This window comes from Saxophila tyrrhenica (assembly GCF_035928015.1).
Source record: "Saxophila tyrrhenica strain CCFEE 5935 chromosome Unknown scaffold_13, whole genome shotgun sequence".
Taxonomy (NCBI): domain Eukaryota; kingdom Fungi; phylum Ascomycota; class Dothideomycetes; order Mycosphaerellales; family Extremaceae; genus Saxophila; species Saxophila tyrrhenica.
Genome location: NW_027041745.1, coordinates 373,655 through 390,539, shown reverse-complemented (window position 1 = coordinate 390,539; position 16,885 = coordinate 373,655). Strand labels below are relative to the sequence as shown.

Genomic DNA, 16,885 nt, shown 5'->3' with positions numbered 1-16,885 from the left:
CGCGTTCGCCGCAATGACCGTCTGTACCAACCTTACCTACACTTCTACCATTCCATCCCATACACATGCAACATGGCCACCCCATCGCGATCACTGCGGCCTTTGGGCCCTCTCAAACAAGCGTTACGACGATGCCGCGCAGAAAGACAGCAACAGCGACGACACGCCAGCACGGAAGCCCTCTACCCATCCCTCCAGCCTCGATATCCTCCACCCTCGCCGGGCTTCCGGCCGTCGCAAGCGATTAAGCAGAACCGTACAGAATGGCAACTTCCACACTCTAAGGAGAGTAACTAACTTTCACCAGGCTTCGAGGAAGGCATGCGCAAAATCCCGGTTATACCACCCCCCCGCTCCACCATCAAAGCCTGTCGCGACCCTATTCAGGCCGTCACCCAATCCCAACTAACCGTCCTCGACCCCAACGGTGCTCGTACCCGCCTCTTCGCACCCAGTAACCCAGATCGCGCCCAACCAGGCGATATCCTACACGTCCGGCTACGTAACGGCGAGCCCTTCTCCGGTGTTTGCCTCTCAATACGACAACGGCATCAGCCAATCGATACAGCGATATTGCTACGAAACCAATTGACGAGAATAGGCGTGGAGATGTGGTTCAAGGTGTACAGTCCGAATGTGGAGGCGATTGAGGTCGTACAGAGGAAGGAGAAGAGGGCGAGAAGGGCGAACCTGTACTATATGCGACAGTCGCGGCATGATGTCGGCAGTGTGGAGGGTGTGGTGCGAGGGTGGCTGAGGCAGAAAAGTGGTGGGAATGTCAGGGTGAAGGGGAGGGATGCCAACAGTAGTAAGAAGAAGAACAACAAGAGGGGAAGGAATTAGGTGGAATGGTTGTGACTGCATAGCGACGGCGCTGGATACAGGATTGGACTACGCTCTGTAGTGGGTACTAGGAAGAAGCCTGATTGAAGCCGCTGCTTGTAGCATTTCGACTTATCAAATCAATGTTTGGACATGTGTATGAAATGCTTCCATCCTTTGTCGAGTTTCGCTTTCGAAACAACGTTCTCTTGTCGAAAGGAGCATGCACGTGTCCGCGACAGGGTTCATCGAACGACTCATCCATAACATAAAGCGGGAGTAGAAGTAGAAGTAGAAGTGAGAGTGAATGTTGTCTCACATGCAACGACGCTCGGACCACCACTGCGGCGAACAACTTCACCTCGGAAGCTCACCTACTTTCATCCCCCAACTCAGCTTCGGAACATGTCAACAAACCCATAATACACCAACCTTCAAACATGGCCTCACCACCAGGCTCAGCAGCCACATCACCACCCGGCCCCTCCCCTCTCGCCCTCCCCCGCCAACGTCCCACCCTCGCCCTCCCCAGCGGCGGCGTGAAAAGCCGCAAACCCTCCATCGCCAGCGCGACCTTCTCCGCGCATCCCCTCCGCCAAACCTCCTTCCCACCTGACAGCCTCGAAGCCCAGCACGCCCTAGCACAAACGCGCTTCTCGCCCAGCCAAGCCTCCGAGCAACAGAGTCTCGACGACCTCAGTGAAAGCGAGCTCGCGAGCGCAATTAGCGGACCCACCGGCGATGGCGCGAGCGCGAGGAAGCGGAAGCGAGGGGAGAAAGGCGCGAAGGGGAGGCCGAAGAAGGTTAGTGGGGCTGGGAGGACGGGGAGTGTGAGTTTGGTTAATGGGGACGAGGGAGCGACGCCGCGGCGAGGGGCACCAAGTGTGGCTAATGCTGGGGATGAGGAAGACGAGGACGATGAAGAGGACGAAGCGGGGGGTGTAGGCGGACGCGCGCCGCTGTATGAGGGCGGACAGATGACGGCGGCGGAGTACGAGACGGATTCCAAGGCGAAGGCGATGTTCAGACAATACGTCGATCGCGTGGACTCGCAGCCACTGTCCGCCCCGGGACGTGAGGGGTTGACGAGGAGGGATATGAGTGATCGCTACGACGTCTACAACCGCGCGAAGTTGAAGCCGAGCGATGTGCGGCGGCTGGTGAACCAGACGCTCTCGCAGTCCGTGCCAGCGAATGTGGTGACAGTCGTGAACTCGTATACGAAGATGTTTGCGGGGATTCTGATCGAGGAGGCGAGGGAGGTGCAGGCGGAGTGGATGGCGGTGGAGAGGGAGAGGGCGGATGGGGAGGGGAATGTGGCGTTTAAGCGATTGAAGCGCGCGCATGGGGGAGGTGAGATAGCGGAGCATGATGACGAGGTGGAAGAGGTACGGCCGAAATCGTCTGGAAGTGGTGCCAGCATGAGGAATATGAAGATGGAGGAGACGTCTACGCCTACGGACGCTGGCACACAGCCTAACGGACCGCCTGCAGCGAAAGATGATGCGGCTGCGGAAGGGCTGTCCCCGGGCGGTGCGGCAGGCCTAAGCAGGTCTATCGAAGAGTGCGACCGAGGACCATTGCAACCGGACCATCTGCGCGAAGCGCTGCGACGGTACAAGGCGTCCCACAAAGGCGGTACGGTTGGCTTCACCGGTCTCAGTCTCGAGGGGAGAGAGATGGCGGCACCGCGGACGGGTGGACGACGGTTGTTCAAGTGAGTGCCCGGTCAGATGAGCAGAGACCAGAAAATGCTCGAGAAGTCACTATCAGCGAGGCGTTGGGGAACATTCTGATAAGGATGGATCGCCTTCGGCTGTTTCATGAGATACATTCATTGAGATACCACATGAACAAGCTAGCTTCATTACACACATATCTCCATGTCTTCGCGCTTCACATATCGATGCGCTGTACAGCGATGTCGTTTTGGTACATGCAACACGTTGCAGCCAGATGCCAGCATAGAAAATATGCTCGCTCGCTCAATCAAGCAGCGGAGATGAACACCCACTTCTTGTCCGCCCTGTTGGCGCCGACCTGTGCGAAATGCTCGCCGAGCGTCGCTCTGATGGTCTCAATGGTAGTCTTCGGGAATCTGTTGCGTGGTCAGCATGCTTTATCAACCCCTGAAAGGAACGAGAGGTCACATACCTGGCCTTCAGTCCCTTCAGCATGTCGGCCTTGGTCAGTTGACTCCCCACGACAGCATCCTTGAACTCGTCCAGGTCTTCTTTGCTCAGAACCTTCGGCGCTGCTTTCGGCTTGGGTGTGCCGCATTGAGTGCCAGCCGCAGAGGTAATGGGCCCTCTCATGCCTTCAGCCGCTCCCACAAGCACGTTGTCGAGATTGGCATTGGTGTTGGAGCGCGGTTGCAAAGGTGGCCGCATCATGGCGTCGAATGCCTGTGACGGGGACGGCGCTACCTTCAGTGCTGGAAGAGGTGCGGGAGCCGGGCCAGACCAGTACTTCATCGAGAAGGGGTCGATTGTTGACCCATGGAAGTCCGGCAGCAGCACGCCGATACGCATGTCGTTCATGAACGCCGTCGAAAGCTCGCTCTCAATGCTCGGCACGATTTTACCTGCTGGGTCTTCCCAACACAAGCCGGTGGATGCAGGAACGAGGTCGCCAGTGATCATCTTGCGCTTGTTCTTGGGAGCATCGTCTTCGTCGTCCAGAAATTCGTCGAGCTCATTGGCGTCACCCTGGCTCTCGGCTTCATCTTCGTCATCATCGTGGCACTCCTCGTCGGCTTCATCTGGCTCTTCCCATTCCGCTTCTGAGTCGTAGTCGTAGTTTGTGTCCGGCCTTGCACGGGTCAAGGGCGCCCGACAAAGCTTGGCCATTGTTCGTGGCGAGCGAATCTTGCTGTAGGTGCCAAAGTACGGTGGACGCACATCCTCGTCAAACTCCAAGTAGCGGCGCTGAGTTTCTTGCAACGCTGCCATTGGGTTGGCCGGGGTCTCATCACTGGTCAGGTCGACAGGCTGCTGTAGCGTTCCTTGAATCTGATCGACGAGCTTCCTTGTGCTTGGTAAGGGTGCTCCACGAGTGTACGGCGACTCGGTGGCGAAAAAGTTCTCCAGGCTCACATACGAATCGACAAGTCCAAGATTGTATTTCATCTGGATCGATTGGTCCGAGAGCTCTCTGTCAAACGCTTCCTGAGCAGCGTCCGGGTCATCTGGAACTCTTGGGGCCACCATTGAACAGTGTGCTTTCAGCTCGAATGGCAAGAAGTGCTTGTGGTAGTCGGAGAGGACGGGCTTCGCCGGAGTTGGCCCTTTGGCTTGAGGCTGAGGCGTCTCTTTGCAGGGCGACTGTGACTGCCGAAGGATGTCGGCCATAGCATCAAATGGCTCCAGAGACAGCGACTTCCTCCTAGCAGTAGTCGGCTGACCCTCACCATCTTCTGACTGCTTGATGGGCGTGGCAGGCTTCTGAAAGAATGCACCGAGTCTCATCTGAGCTCGCTCCTTCTTGAGCTTCTCCTGCGCTTTACGTTCTTCTTCGGCTTCCTTCTCGCGCCTTTTGGCGTCACGCTCCTCGGCCTTCTTGCGTTTCTCTTCGTCCTTGACACGCTTCTCCTCTTCCTTGGCGCGCTTCTCCTGCGCCCTGCGTTCGTCTGCTACCTCCTTTTCCCGTTTCTTTGCGTCACGATCCTCCGCTTTCTTCCGTCTCTCTTCGTCTTTAACACGCTGTTCCTCCTCACGCCTGGCCTTCTGGGCCGCACGCTCAGCATCCTTGGCCTCCTTCTCCTGCTTCTGCTGTTCCTTTTCAGCTGGCGAGAGCTTGCGTCTCTTCGCTGGAGGCGCCGATGAGCTCTGAGGTACGTTGGCTGCTCCAGGTGTGCCTTGATCGGTGTTGCTGCCGGTGACCTCAACGCTGCTCAATGCTGAGCTACTGGGAGCTGGTGACCCTTGGCGGGCGGTCATCTCGTTCGTGCATGTTGGACTCGTGTCGCTCGATCCATCTGTGTCCGGTGGTGTGGGCAAGAACTGGGAGCCCGTCAAGTTCAGTGGTCTCTTCTCAATGGACTCGTCGTCTGGTGCTGCTCTCTTGCGTGGGTTCGGTGACGACGTCGCTGACTTGATGTCCTCCATGGTGTATTGCTCAGCGTATCTTGCACGTTCAGATAGTACACGCTCAAACGACGACAAATGAAGTCAATGGTGTTGTACGATTCGGTGGAGTGGCTTCCCAGGAAAGCTCCAATTCGAAGGCAGACGCGTCGAAACGCGCTAAAAAGAAGCTCGGACCTCGACTTCACTCCGCACTCACAGCACTTGCTTTCACCTGCTCTTCTCTTCACCTCACCATCACCGACTTTGAAGTGGGAAGTCCAGATGGACGACGAAGACTTTGAAGACCTCTTCGCAGAGGCGGACTTGCTCCAAGGCTCATCGCAAGAGTCACTAACAGCACAGCTTACTGATGTCAATGTTCTTGACCGCATCGAGGAAGTCTTCGAACGAGTACTCGAGGCTTCGTCAACCAAGGACGAGCTTGCAATTGAGCTGCAACGAAGACCACGAACCAACCGGCCCGTTCTCGGCCACCGTCCTGATGCTGGCCGTGGACATGTACGTTTTCCTGGCAAGACTGCGGAGGAGGCATGGAGATTCAGTAGGACCTCGTCAATACCACCCTTTCTGACAGTCACAACTAATCGAGGCTAGCTGTCGTCGTACGCATCCTGGAGTTGATTCACGAAACACTTCGGACGGGCGCTGTCATCTCCAAGAGGTGACTGACCCTCCCACTGACATTCGAGCTTTTTTTGCTCATCAAGGTAGGGACGTCTACTACCGCGATCCGGCCCTCTTCGGCAGCCAAACACAGGTCGACCGCTACGTCGACGATATCGCATACACATTCAGCGTTCCGCGAGCATCACTCAACATCGCTGCCGCTGCCAAAGGGCTTCTCGCCGGGGCTGTCAGTTTCTGTCGCAGAGATGGTTCCATATGTTCGGCATCGACAGACAGGGAAGGTATGCTCATAGCGGCTCTCAGGGAGCTGCTGTCCTGCGACGTGTCCAAGGTCAAGTGGATCTTGGTGATCGAGAAAGAAGCTACGTTTCGGTCAATCGCAGCCTCCGAATTCTGGGACACTGTTGCCACGGATGGTGTCATTGTGACTGGCAAAGGCTATCCTGACATTGCGACACGAGCAATGGTTCGCTACATGAGCACGCCCTCACCGCAGAATGGCTTCATGGCGCCGCCTGTCTACGGTCTGGTCGATCATGATCCTGACGGTCTGGCCATCTTGTCTGTCTACAAGAGTGGCTCCATCGCTCTTGCCCACGAAGGCGAAGATCTACTTGTTCCTAGACTGCAGTGGCTGGGTCTTCGCCGAGAGCAGTTCCTGGCCGAAGAAAATCTGCTGATACCGAACCAAGCTTTGCTGACGCTCACTACACGAGATAGAAGGAGGGCAATCAAGATGCTTGAGCGGTGCGATGACCCGGGAATGAGAACTGCGCTGCAATCGATGCTCGTGATGCACACCAAGGCTGAGCTGCAGATTCTAGACTCTAATCCAGGTGGCATGACGAATTTGCTGAGATCTGCGCTGGGTTACGATGGGTGTTGAAGTGGATCGCAAAGACGTTGTTCAATATACGATATATTGCTCACTCGATGGTGCATTGCTGAACCAAAGATGCTTCTCGGCGTTCTGCCCAACTGTTACACTGCAGCCAGACACGTCTCGATGCAGTCATGACTTCAGCCACGGACGATCGAGGCTCTGTAGACGATCTGCCCGACGCTGTATTCTGTCGTGTCAGTGCGACCACATCCACGTGGTTGCGCAGCACAGGAGGTCTCGACTTCTCCGCAAAGTGGTGATGTCCACTAGCATGGACTTCCTGGTGATCTTATTCAACTTGAAACGACTCGTCAGCCCTGAAACAGTGGAGAGATTCACAGTGACACTGTAGCTGGCAGAAGCGAATTGAATATACCGAAAGCCCTCACTGAAGTGTGATGGAAGTACGAGCCCTGGATAATATGTAGTCACTCAACATTCATATAGATACGTGTGTAGATTGTGCGATCATGCAGGTCCACGTCCTCTTTGCAGTCCACATTGGCTGCCATTTTAAGCTCACCCGATCCGCTCGCGCTAAAGCTTCGGAAGGCGCAGGGGCTCGGGACGTCAGCTCGACCTCCTCCGCCAATTTGGTCTTCGAGTGGCGCCAAGGGGTGGTAGACCAGACGCTGACTCTCCTGCGTGGCTTTGACAATGCTGTTTCACAACGTGCTCTCAGCTCCGCTCTTCCGTCCTCGACCTGTTGCAGAAGAGGCTGCGTGGATCTCACCATTCGGGCCAGATCAAGGAATTCTCTCACCATGCCCGGCTCTCCGACGGTGACGAGGTCTTGCAGACGTGGTTTGACTGCCGTCTAGAGGTGCGCTCCAAAGGCGGCGCTTCGGCACTCGAATAGAGCCCTGTAGCAATCTGTTTCGGCGGAGCCTCGTGATCGGGCCGGGCCCCTGCGAAAACACGTTCTCGTGGACCACCTCCTTCCCATCCAGCCCCGGCGCTGTCCAGGCCCAAATCGACGCAGGACCGGACATCGGACGCCACCACACGCGAGGTAGGTCACTGCGCTCTTCCCCGGATCTGTGTCCCAATTTCCATATGTAGGCAAGGAGATTCTCGTCGCCTTCTCTTCGCTTTCTGCCCTCCGCAGTCGATCACCCTCGGTCTTCCACAGTCGCTCGTTGACGTGCAGTCTTCTTCTCACCTTAGACGTCCGGTTACGTCGGTGTTGAACAGCACAATACATCACACTCGTTTTTTTAACCCTCTCAGACAGCATGCTGTCTTCGTTTGTTCTCGCAGCGCTTGCCGCTTCCTTTTCCTTCGTTTCTGCTGCGAATGACACCGTCTGCGCTACCGGCCATTATGCCTCCTTGGGCTGCCTTACGAGCAACCGCGGTGCTGCGTCGCTGTGTTCGAAGGCTCCGCACCCGACCATTACAATTACCTCTACGACAACAACGCTTGATGTCGACTCGATAACCCTCACCAAACATGCACAATCTCAAGTCACTGTCCAATCGACAGAGACGGAGATGGCTACGACGACCATTACTCGGTATATTGAGACGCCTGCCAAACGTCTAACTACGTGCTGACTGAAATAGCGGCCCGGTCAAACTGATCACAAGCACCTCTACCAAATACAACACTCTCAACACAACCCTAACGACCTACGTACCCACCGCACCATCAGGAACCGCTCTCTTCCAGCCCTTCTGCCGGCCCCGCCGTGCACTCCTGGCTCTCGGCTCCCTGGAAGACGACACTCTCGCAACCGCCTGCGCCTGCCTCGGCCACCGTCTCTCCACCTCCACCTCCACCCAATGGGTAACCGCCAAACCGGTCCCAGTCACCTCGACCGCCATCGACGGCACGGCACCCACCACCACCATCTTCCACATCGTCCGCCACACGAAAACCCTCACCGTCCGCCCGGAGAAGACCATGACCAAGCACAAAACCGCCTGCACCACCGCCACCCTCACCGAAACCTACGCCGCTCCAACCTTCACGCAAGTCTACGGGCCAAAGGCTGGATGCGCGGACACCGCAGCTGGAAGCCCCGTAGCGCTTGACCCGAGCATCACGAACATGTGGAAAGCCACCGACGAGTGCAAGGCCATTTGCCAGCAGGACGCGAATTGCGAGTTCGTGTACGTGCAGAAGCTGTTCTCGGAGAGTAACGGGAAGCCGTACTTTGGCTGCACGATGAACGCGCAGCATTTGGATGAGGAGAAGGATCTGGATTGCAAGCGGAAGGCTGGGGTGTATGGCGTGGCGGTGGGGTATGACGCGTATGATCGTGGGACGGAGCCGCTGTAGTGCGGAAAAATTCACTTCGATTCGGCTGTTGTGCGCCACTTTTTTCGGAAGACTTTGGAACGTATAGCGAAGGCGTGTGGCGATGGAGGGAATGGGAATGAAGAAGTTTACGCAATGGTTTGAATGTGTGCACCTTTTCTCTGCATTCTGTCGTGATGCTAGTAGGTGACGCTCTGCGCATGTGTGTGTGCGCTGCGTGCTGCTGCTGGACGACTCGCCTTCCCAGTTGTGCACCTGGCAATGCATTCCCGTGAACCTTGCCCTTTCCTTCTTAAACGCCGCCCAACGCCTGCAGGGTATCAAAAAGATGCCGTGACAAGAAGTGCCGTGGCGAGAAGAGGCTAGACTTCTGACGAGCCCTCCTAAGACTTGTAGAACTCCATCCTCTTCTCCACCTTCCTGGCCTTACGCTTCTCCGACATCTCCCGAAGCTCCTGCTTGGACAACTTCTTATTCCTCCGCTCCTCCTTCAGCGACCGCCCCGCGTGCGCGTTGGCTGCAGCATCTACGTCGAAGTACGCGTTCATCTGCCGGCCGGACTTGTTGTAATCGTTGTGTTGCTCGGCGGACCTGTCGCCGCCTTGGAAGTTTCCAGTGAAGCGGTTGAAGGTGCCGGTCATGCCGTAGCCTGTGCTGTCGCTGGATGGCATCTGGCTGGAGGCGACGTTCGCAGCCTGCTTTTCTTCCTTGCGCTTCTGGTTGTGGTACTGAGCGTAGGGAGCCGTGGGGTCGTAGGAGCCGTGGATCTTGGGGTTGTAGCCGTAGTAGGTTGGGTCTGACTGGCCTGCTGTTGGTGTTGGCTCTTGCGGTCCTTTCGTAGATCGTTGAAGGCCAGCGGAGTCGATCTCTTGCCTGTCGGTGTCCCAGAGCCAGTAGAACTCGGTCGGCTCGTCCCAGCGTGATTCTTTGGTGTCCAAGTGAACGTAGTAGTGGTCGTGTCCGTAGAATTGTGCTGGGTCGCAGGAGCATTTGCACCAGCGGTACTTCGAGATTTGAGCTTCGTAGGCCGACTTTGCCTCGCCGTCTTCTGAACCCTCCGATGGCTGGAGCAATTCTATTAGTACATGGGGAGGGTGGCATATGACAGGAGCAGAAATTTGCCGAGGAAGAAGGAACGAAAATGATGTATATGTGGGTAACGCCACGTGCACAAGTACTCACTGATATCTTCTTCCCGGTCGTTGCTTCGGCCTACGAGCTGTCAGCAAGGTTGTAAGGAAGAGCATGGATTTACAAGTCCTCGGTGGCGTCGAGCAGAGTGGCCACGGATACAAAATTGGACAGTGGGTCGCGCTCGCGCTCGCGCTCATCTCAAGCCCGGCTGAGCCGTCAGTCGCAAGTACATACCTGTTTCTGTGACAGCTCTGCTAAAGATTCGGCGGTGTTGGCTGCGTCGTCGACAGGAGTCGACTTCTTGTCGTCAGTACGTGGTAGGTGAGGGACTATTTCTGGGGGAGACTCGAATGAAAGGTGCAGGTCTTCTTGCTCGATTTTGTTGCGTAGATAGGAAGCGAGACTCTCTTCGAAGCCGACAGGAAACAGTATCAATTTCGGGCGGCGCGTTGAACTGACAGCTTCGGCGGCTTTGTCTACGAGATGACGTACCTCATCAGGCGTGTCGGCTGCGTCTTTTAACTTGATATCATCTTGGTCAGCCATGTCTCCTCTAACGGTATGAGCTCGCGGCTGGCGCAAGCAAAGGCTTCTCGTTGAAGTGGAAGCAGAAGTGCCAGGTTGGAAGAGTTCGAGATCGACTTTCAGTGGGCTAGCGTGCCGATGTTCAGCCGACGTCTTGGCAAAAACAAATCGACTGTTGACGACCGTCTCGATGCATACCAGAAAACAGACAACATCACGAGCTTGCATCCAGTGGTTTAGGAAGTTATTGTGTACAGGAGTATAGCAAGCTATAATACCCTACATCCGTCGAGCTCTCCATAGTTCTTCGCCATCTCCCATTAAGCGGATGCGATCGGTCAACGGTAGGCTTGTCCGCCTGGCTGCTATCCTCTTCTTTAAGTACTTCGGCCATGCAACAAAGGGTCAGCCTCGACATCTTGGCCGTATTGACTTCCCGTGGGACGCCGCAAGACACGGCATGGGCGGTGAAGCCGGACTGTGCACCTCATCGATAACCTCCTTGTCCAGACATATAACCGCCGGTGGCTGCCTGGCATACCCGTGACGAGTAGTACGCATGGTCTGGCTTGACGCAGCTAAACCCCGGGCTCCGAGTACATAACAATGCAGTTAAGCGATGAGCTGTTGCTTCAGAAGCGGCGTTGGTAGCTGCGAGATGACGAACGAGCCAGACACATGCCTGCGCTTGCCCTGACGCAAGGGTCAGCATTTTGAACGAGAGTGGTACGCCGCTTCGTAGTCCTCGCTTCAGCCATTCTGCAATTGCTGATTTTGGCCAAGAAGGCGCTGCAGCGAGGATGCCGCGTCGCTTGGTCGCCGTGAGGCTGTGGTCCCAGCCCGCGGCGGAGAGTCTACTCCAGCAGCATCAAAGACTGTATCGGGAGCATCCTGGAGCGCTGTAGTGAGGGCGATAGTGCTTCCGACAGAGATCGTCCGGCCCATGCTTCCAATACGTATGACCCTCAAAGGATTGCTCTGGACAGCTTGCTCGCGCTTGAAGCTAAACAGTCCAGTTCGCTGCTTCTTGCTGCGGTGGCTATCCTCGCTGCTACCAGAGCTCGCTTCGGGCACGCTGGTAAGAGCTCTTCGCATACCAGGTCTTCCCAGCTGCGTTCGGACAATCGATGAATTCGTCGCAGTAATCGTACCAAGCGGAGGCATGTGTGATGCGTACTCGTCCGCCAGACTCATTCGATTCTTTGCAGCGATCTCGGCAATGCCGTCTATTGCTTTCTGTAGCTCGGGGCCGTCTGCTGTACGTAGGATGTCCGCGAATGCGAAAGATGCGACTGGAGGGAGAGACTGGGTTGGACTGGTGCGCGATGGTGGGAGCGGCATAGGCGCGCTTGCATACTGGCGCACGAGTACTGGCGCCGTGGCCATGACCACGAGTGAGGTCAAGCACTACATGCACTTGATGTTCAACAGTAAAGCGTTCGAAGCTCCCCGAGAAGTGTTGGAAGAACGCGGGGCGCACGTGACCTTATCTGCCAAGCCGTGCTTAGTCACTGCCACACCACAAATAGGACAGCTCGCACCTCACAAAAGTTCGAAGTCGGACACCAGCGTCGACAACACCATCACAACCACCCACGATGACGAGCCGTCCGACCGTTACCATCCACGGCGCCGATGGCGACCCAAGCAATGACACGCACCCACTCCCGAGCGTCTTCAAGGCGCCAATCCGTCCAGACATCGTCCAGTATGCGCAATACCACCGAAGTGAAGGAAGACTTGATCTGACAATATGATAGGGCTGTTCACACCGGCATGGCGAAGAACAAGAGGCAGCCGTATGCGGTGAGCGAGAAGGCGGGTCACCAGACGAGCGCTGAGTCTTGGGGTACCGGTACGTTACATGAAGAGCTTGAAAGACCTGGGTCTTTGCACTTTGCCATGCCAGCTGTGCATTTGGATGTATACTGACGGATCACAGGCCGCGCTGTCGCCCGTATTCCGCGTGTCTCTGGTGGCGGTACTCACCGTGCCGGTCAAGCAGCCTTCGGCAACCAGTGTCGCTCCGGCCGCATGTTCGCACCAACCAAGGTCTGGCGCAAGTGGCACCAGAAGATCAACCTCGGCCAGAAGCGCTTCGCGACTGCATCTGCCATCGCCGCCTCTTCCTCTGCTGCTCTTCTGCTCGCCCGTGGCCACCACATCTCGACCATCCCAGAAGTCCCACTCGTCATCTCCAGCAAGGCGTTCGAGGCCGGCGCGCTTCGCAAGACTTCCGCCGCCGTCAAGATGCTTCACGAGGTGGGTGCCGGTCCCGACGTCGACAAGGTGAAGGCTTCGCGCAAGCTGCGTGCGGGCAAGGGCAAGCTCAGGGGCAGGAGGCACAAGCAGCGTCGCGGTCCGCTCGTTGTCTACGACCCGACCAAGGACGGCAAGGAGATGTCGCTCGCTTTCCGCAACATCCCCGGTGTGGAGACCTGCTCCGTCTACGCGCTGAACCTCCTTCAGCTCGCGCCGGGTGGTCACCTTGGCCGCTTCGTTATCTGGACCTCCTCGGCCTTTGCCGCCCTTGACAGCATATACGGCAGCACTACCGAACCAAGCGAGCTCAAGCGCGACTTCCTCCTCCCATCCAACCTTGTCGCCCAGCCAGACATCACCAAGCTCATCAACAGCTCGGAAGTGCAGAGCGTGCTGCGCCCGGTCAAGGGTGGTGCGGTCACGAAGCGTGGGAACGTGCAGAAGAAGAACCCGCTCCGCAACAAGCAGGTGCTGCTGCGTCTCAACCCGTACGCTGCCGTCTACTCGAAGGAGGGTCTGGGGCACTCGAAGGTGAAGAGTGAGAAGCCGGGTGCGCTGGATGAGGTGTTCGAGAAGACTTTGATGGAGAACTGAAGGGTCTAGGAGAGCATCGAGCGTTGAGCAAAGTGCGTGTGTTGTTCGGACGGTAATAACTCCGCCTCAGCTAAGTTAGATCGTCCATGCACGATGATCGATCGATTCATTGAGCTATCATCATATCGCCATCTCTCCATGCGTTGTCACATTCTGTTGATGTCTTCCTTGCTTCCTTCAAAAGCAGTGCTAATCGCCTTTCAGCGACCGGATATGTCAACCTGCGGCGTGAGTATTCTTCCATGGTGAGCCACGTGCCTTCACGTGCCGCTCTGGGCATTTTAAACGCTAGCGGCTTTTCCCTCCTGAAGTCTTAGTGCACTGAAAAACTCGACAATATCACAGTCCGCGCTTTCAACCTGGACTTCACCTCGATCTCGTTGCACTGGTCAACCCACATACATCACATTGAAGCACCATCGCATGGTTAACCATGGGCGAAGCGAGTGAGCTGACAAAGTGAGTATTCTCCTGAAGCTATCCAATCGACCCCTCGCTAAACTCACCGGCAGGCGATTCAAGGACTACGATGACCTGGTCACCATCAAGCTCGAAGGCATCGAAGATGTCCACATCGTACAAAAGGCCATTCTTTGTGCTGCGTCACCCTACTTCCTCAAGGCGCTTGACGGGGGCTTCTCGGAGTCATCGAAACTCTCGCTCACGCTTCCTGGTTGCGACACTGGCACTTTTGAAGTGTTTCTCTACTGGCTCTGCCATCGAAAGGTCCCAGAAGAGGTGTCAAACCCTCCGGCCGAGGATGTCATTCCCGATGCTAAAGTCTCCCAACTCTTCCGGCTCTGGACCTTCGATGATGCGTATTTGATGCCGCGATTGCAGAACGAGGCAATGCACTGCTTCTTCCGTGAGTGCGACGAGCAATCGCTGAACGAAGCTGCGATGGGTGTCCTCGTGGATATTGTTCCTCGGGAGTCGATGCTCTGGTCCGCTGCAACGAGAGCTATACACTGCTCATACTTCAACAATCAGAGAATCAATATATTGAAGGAACGCTCGAACTCATGGTCGACATCGCCAAGTTGCAGCGCGTCTCCGAAGAGCGCGTGCCGAGATCTCCAAGTCACACTTACTATATGGATGACTGGATGGTGCTCGAGGATTGAATCCGGAAATTTTGTCGCGGACTCAGAGTGGTCAAAGACTCTGGCGGGCGAGCAGAACAGGAACGTCCCAAGGGTGTGCGGACCATGGAGCGCGATCGACCTGGGCCGTGGGCGGAGTACACCCCTAGACCACCACCGAATGGACGATAGAGGCGTTTTATGCAGAGAACATATTGAACGGGCTAGATCTCCAGCGTCGAGGTATGACCGTGGATCCTTCAAAGAGGTGCAAGTAACAAGAATCTTTCCCGAGCAGGGACGTCCCTCACCTCACATCTATTTTCCCTTGACTTCAATTTCTCCTGTATGCCAAGCTGATAGTATTGGAGCAAGCGGATGCTGCTAGCTTTCGCCATTTTCATGTGACAGCACGTGAGTTCGGAAACATCCACCTGGTCTTCTCTCATTGGTCGAGCAGTGTCTCTAGATTGCTCTTTCCTTGCGGGCTTAGAGAACTTGAACTCTTCTAGCCTCAACATCACAGTTCATCGCACCTCGAGCACCGGCGAAGAAGCGAGCACACCATGGAAGACATGGAGGAGATTGCGAAGTTGACAAGGTAAATGAGACTCTCTTGAAGGCTGCAGTGTAGCCGGCTGTGAGTGACGTTAACACGTTTGCAGGCCTTTTTCAAGGTCGGTGAGCCCCAGGTCAAAATAGTTCTGGAGGATGGCGGGAGATACTTCGTGCAGAAGGCTATACTCTACAATGCTTCGCAGTACTTTGTCAAAGCTCTAGAAGGGTCGTTCATCGAGAGCACCGAACAAGTACTCAAGCTGCCTGGCTGCGACTCTGCCACCTTCGACGTCTTCTTCTTCTGGCTGTGTAAAGGCAATTTGCCGACTACGCTACAGGTGATCGGAGGTCTCGGCTATCAGGATCGTGACGTCTCTACAATGAGGGCGAGACGCTCCGAAGATTGTGAAAAGCAGAAGCTCATCGTAAGAACCTGGTGTTTCGGAGACGCTTGCCTGCTGCCCGTCCTGCAGGACGTTGCAATGCGTGCGCTGTGCGCATCCTCCAAGGCTTGCCCAATCACGGATGAGGTACTGTGCCTGGCGGTTCAGACCATGCCTCGAGATTCTGCACTTTGGAGATTGTGTTTTGACAAATTTGCCGTTTTCTTCTACCATGCGAGAGATCTAATGAGCGAGGAGTGGAAGGATGAGATCGGTCAAATCCCTGGTGCGCTTAAGGAGCTCACCGAACGCCTAATACCAGATGACGGAATACCGATATCTTCGAGGTTGGTGTCTTTGGGGAACGGGGAGGACAAAGATTACTTTGTGGATGGGTAGGCGGGATATGGGTCCAGCAACAGATTGGCCCAGTTCCCGTTGCAGTCTGATGAAGGGAAAAGTGAGCAGAGGCGAAGGATTGCGTGAGAAGTACGCATTGGAACCGAGAGCGAGGTCTCCCAATCGCACCAGAAACGCATACAGAGCTGCGGCTGCTCATCTTCACTTGCCGGCTGCCAGTCCTTCGTCGTTCAGCTGGATTCACAATCCGCCAGCATGTGATAGCTTCTTTTCCGCAAGCCTGGCGTTAATGTGCATAGACACAGCGCACACAAATGAAACCTCATCTTGCTCTTTCACTAAGCCTCTTCCTCACTCCGCTCCACCTTCAAGGGCGAACCTGAGCACCCACCATCACAGCCTTCAACACCTTCCAACGAGGTCGATCCACTTCTCCCATACCAGCGATCACATACCATACCATGGAGTTTCAAGAACTCGTCGAGTGAGCCTCGCTCACAAATAGACGCACTTCTGCCTACTAATAAGCGTGCAGGCAATTCAAACCTGCTGAAGGTAGCGTCATCGTCACTGTCGCAGAGGATTCGGATGCCACCTACATCGTGCAGAAAGATCTTCTGATCAACGCATCCAAAGTGTTCTCGAAAAAGCTGTCAGGCTTCTTCGATCAGTCCTCTCGAGCCAACCTAGAGCTGCCCAACACCGACAAGACGACCTTCCAGATCTTCCTCTTCTGGCTCCGCAAAGAGAGGCTTCCAAAAGAGGAGAGCGGGTTCAGAGATATGGATTGTCCAGACGATGAAGTGGAGACGAAAGAAATGCTCGTTCGCCTGTGGAGCTTCAGTAACAAGATTCACGTGCCAAAGTTGCAGAATGCGGCCATGCGTTTCTTACTCAAGGCTGTGCCGAAGTTACTGCCCAGTGCTGATCTCATGCGTCTTGCCGTTGAGACGACACCTGAGGAGTCGCCTGTCGTCAAAGCGCTGCTGGCAGAGCTCGCATTCGACTGTTATCAAGGCGGGGGGTTGGATGAAGCGTTCGCGGCGGTTCCTGGCGTTTGGGGCCACATGGTTCAGCTTGTGCAACGGTCGGAACAAGGCGAGGTTCCAAGATCGGTGAAGCATCTGGATCCGGAATAGATTATGGTGTCTGAAGAATTGATCGAGAGTGACACGGAGGGCGATTCCGAGAGCGAATCGTCTGACGAAGAAGTTGAAGAAGTCGAGGAAGTTGAGGAATTTGAGTGATCTGACAAACTTAAATCTTGGAAGTCAGCTAGGAAAAGAGAGAGAGAGAGAGAGAGAG

The 16,885-nt window shown here is 55.6% G+C and overlaps 11 protein-coding genes across 11 annotated transcripts; 8 read left to right on the top strand and 3 right to left on the bottom strand.

Moving 5' to 3' along the window:
• Positions 1 to 72: 72 nt before the first annotated feature.
• On the top strand, positions 73 to 843 carry LTR77_008142 (uncharacterized protein; the record flags this gene model as incomplete). Its single annotated transcript, XM_064805376.1, has 2 exons — positions 73 to 256; positions 308 to 843. 2 exons carry the CDS (start codon positions 73 to 75, stop codon positions 841 to 843), a joined length of 720 nt encoding a protein of 239 aa, XP_064656481.1.
• Positions 844 to 1,262: 419 nt separating this feature from the next.
• Positions 1,263 to 2,543, top strand: LTR77_008141 (uncharacterized protein; the record flags this gene model as incomplete). Its single annotated transcript, XM_064805375.1, has 1 exon — positions 1,263 to 2,543. The coding sequence occupies one exon, from the start codon at positions 1,263 to 1,265 to the stop codon at positions 2,541 to 2,543; it is 1,281 nt and encodes a 426-aa protein (XP_064656480.1).
• Positions 2,544 to 2,811: 268 nt separating this feature from the next.
• On the bottom strand, positions 2,812 to 4,928 carry LTR77_008140 (uncharacterized protein; the record flags this gene model as incomplete). The annotated part of the gene is made up of 2 exons (XM_064805374.1): positions 2,812 to 2,920; positions 2,977 to 4,928. 2 exons carry the CDS (start codon positions 4,926 to 4,928, stop codon positions 2,812 to 2,814), a joined length of 2,061 nt encoding a protein of 686 aa, XP_064656479.1.
• Positions 4,929 to 5,171: 243 nt separating this feature from the next.
• SPO11 (endodeoxyribonuclease) lies at positions 5,172 to 6,423 on the top strand (the record flags this gene model as incomplete). Its single annotated transcript, XM_064805373.1, has 3 exons — positions 5,172 to 5,451; positions 5,505 to 5,571; positions 5,622 to 6,423. 3 exons carry the CDS (start codon positions 5,172 to 5,174, stop codon positions 6,421 to 6,423), a joined length of 1,149 nt encoding a protein of 382 aa, XP_064656478.1.
• Positions 6,424 to 7,655: 1,232 nt separating this feature from the next.
• On the top strand, positions 7,656 to 8,703 carry LTR77_008138 (uncharacterized protein; the record flags this gene model as incomplete). The annotated part of the gene is made up of 2 exons (XM_064805372.1): positions 7,656 to 7,936; positions 7,986 to 8,703. The coding sequence occupies 2 exons, from the start codon at positions 7,656 to 7,658 to the stop codon at positions 8,701 to 8,703; spliced, it is 999 nt and encodes a 332-aa protein (XP_064656477.1).
• A 362-nt stretch (positions 8,704 to 9,065) lies between these two features.
• On the bottom strand, positions 9,066 to 10,362 carry LTR77_008137 (uncharacterized protein; the record flags this gene model as incomplete). Its single annotated transcript, XM_064805371.1, has 3 exons — positions 9,066 to 9,746; positions 9,865 to 9,894; positions 10,051 to 10,362. The coding sequence occupies 3 exons, from the start codon at positions 10,360 to 10,362 to the stop codon at positions 9,066 to 9,068; spliced, it is 1,023 nt and encodes a 340-aa protein (XP_064656476.1).
• A 729-nt stretch (positions 10,363 to 11,091) lies between these two features.
• LTR77_008136 (uncharacterized protein) lies at positions 11,092 to 11,727 on the bottom strand (the record flags this gene model as incomplete). The annotated part of the gene is made up of 2 exons (XM_064805370.1): positions 11,092 to 11,656; positions 11,699 to 11,727. The coding sequence occupies 2 exons, from the start codon at positions 11,725 to 11,727 to the stop codon at positions 11,092 to 11,094; spliced, it is 594 nt and encodes a 197-aa protein (XP_064656475.1).
• A 212-nt stretch (positions 11,728 to 11,939) lies between these two features.
• Positions 11,940 to 13,197, top strand: RPL4B (60S ribosomal protein L4B; the record flags this gene model as incomplete). Its single annotated transcript, XM_064805369.1, has 3 exons — positions 11,940 to 12,049; positions 12,102 to 12,196; positions 12,284 to 13,197. The coding sequence occupies 3 exons, from the start codon at positions 11,940 to 11,942 to the stop codon at positions 13,195 to 13,197; spliced, it is 1,119 nt and encodes a 372-aa protein (XP_064656474.1).
• A 433-nt stretch (positions 13,198 to 13,630) lies between these two features.
• On the top strand, positions 13,631 to 14,321 carry LTR77_008134 (uncharacterized protein; the record flags this gene model as incomplete). Its single annotated transcript, XM_064805368.1, has 3 exons — positions 13,631 to 13,656; positions 13,710 to 14,062; positions 14,206 to 14,321. 3 exons carry the CDS (start codon positions 13,631 to 13,633, stop codon positions 14,319 to 14,321), a joined length of 495 nt encoding a protein of 164 aa, XP_064656473.1.
• Positions 14,322 to 14,845: 524 nt separating this feature from the next.
• Positions 14,846 to 15,619, top strand: LTR77_008133 (uncharacterized protein; the record flags this gene model as incomplete). The annotated part of the gene is given in 3 exon segments (XM_064805367.1): positions 14,846 to 14,880; positions 14,945 to 14,960; positions 14,972 to 15,619. 3 exon segments carry the CDS (start codon positions 14,846 to 14,848, stop codon positions 15,617 to 15,619), a joined length of 699 nt encoding a protein of 232 aa, XP_064656472.1.
• A 422-nt stretch (positions 15,620 to 16,041) lies between these two features.
• LTR77_008132 (uncharacterized protein) lies at positions 16,042 to 16,719 on the top strand (the record flags this gene model as incomplete). The annotated part of the gene is made up of 2 exons (XM_064805366.1): positions 16,042 to 16,064; positions 16,116 to 16,719. The coding sequence occupies 2 exons, from the start codon at positions 16,042 to 16,044 to the stop codon at positions 16,717 to 16,719; spliced, it is 627 nt and encodes a 208-aa protein (XP_064656471.1).
• Between the last annotated feature and the right edge of the window lie 166 nt (positions 16,720 to 16,885).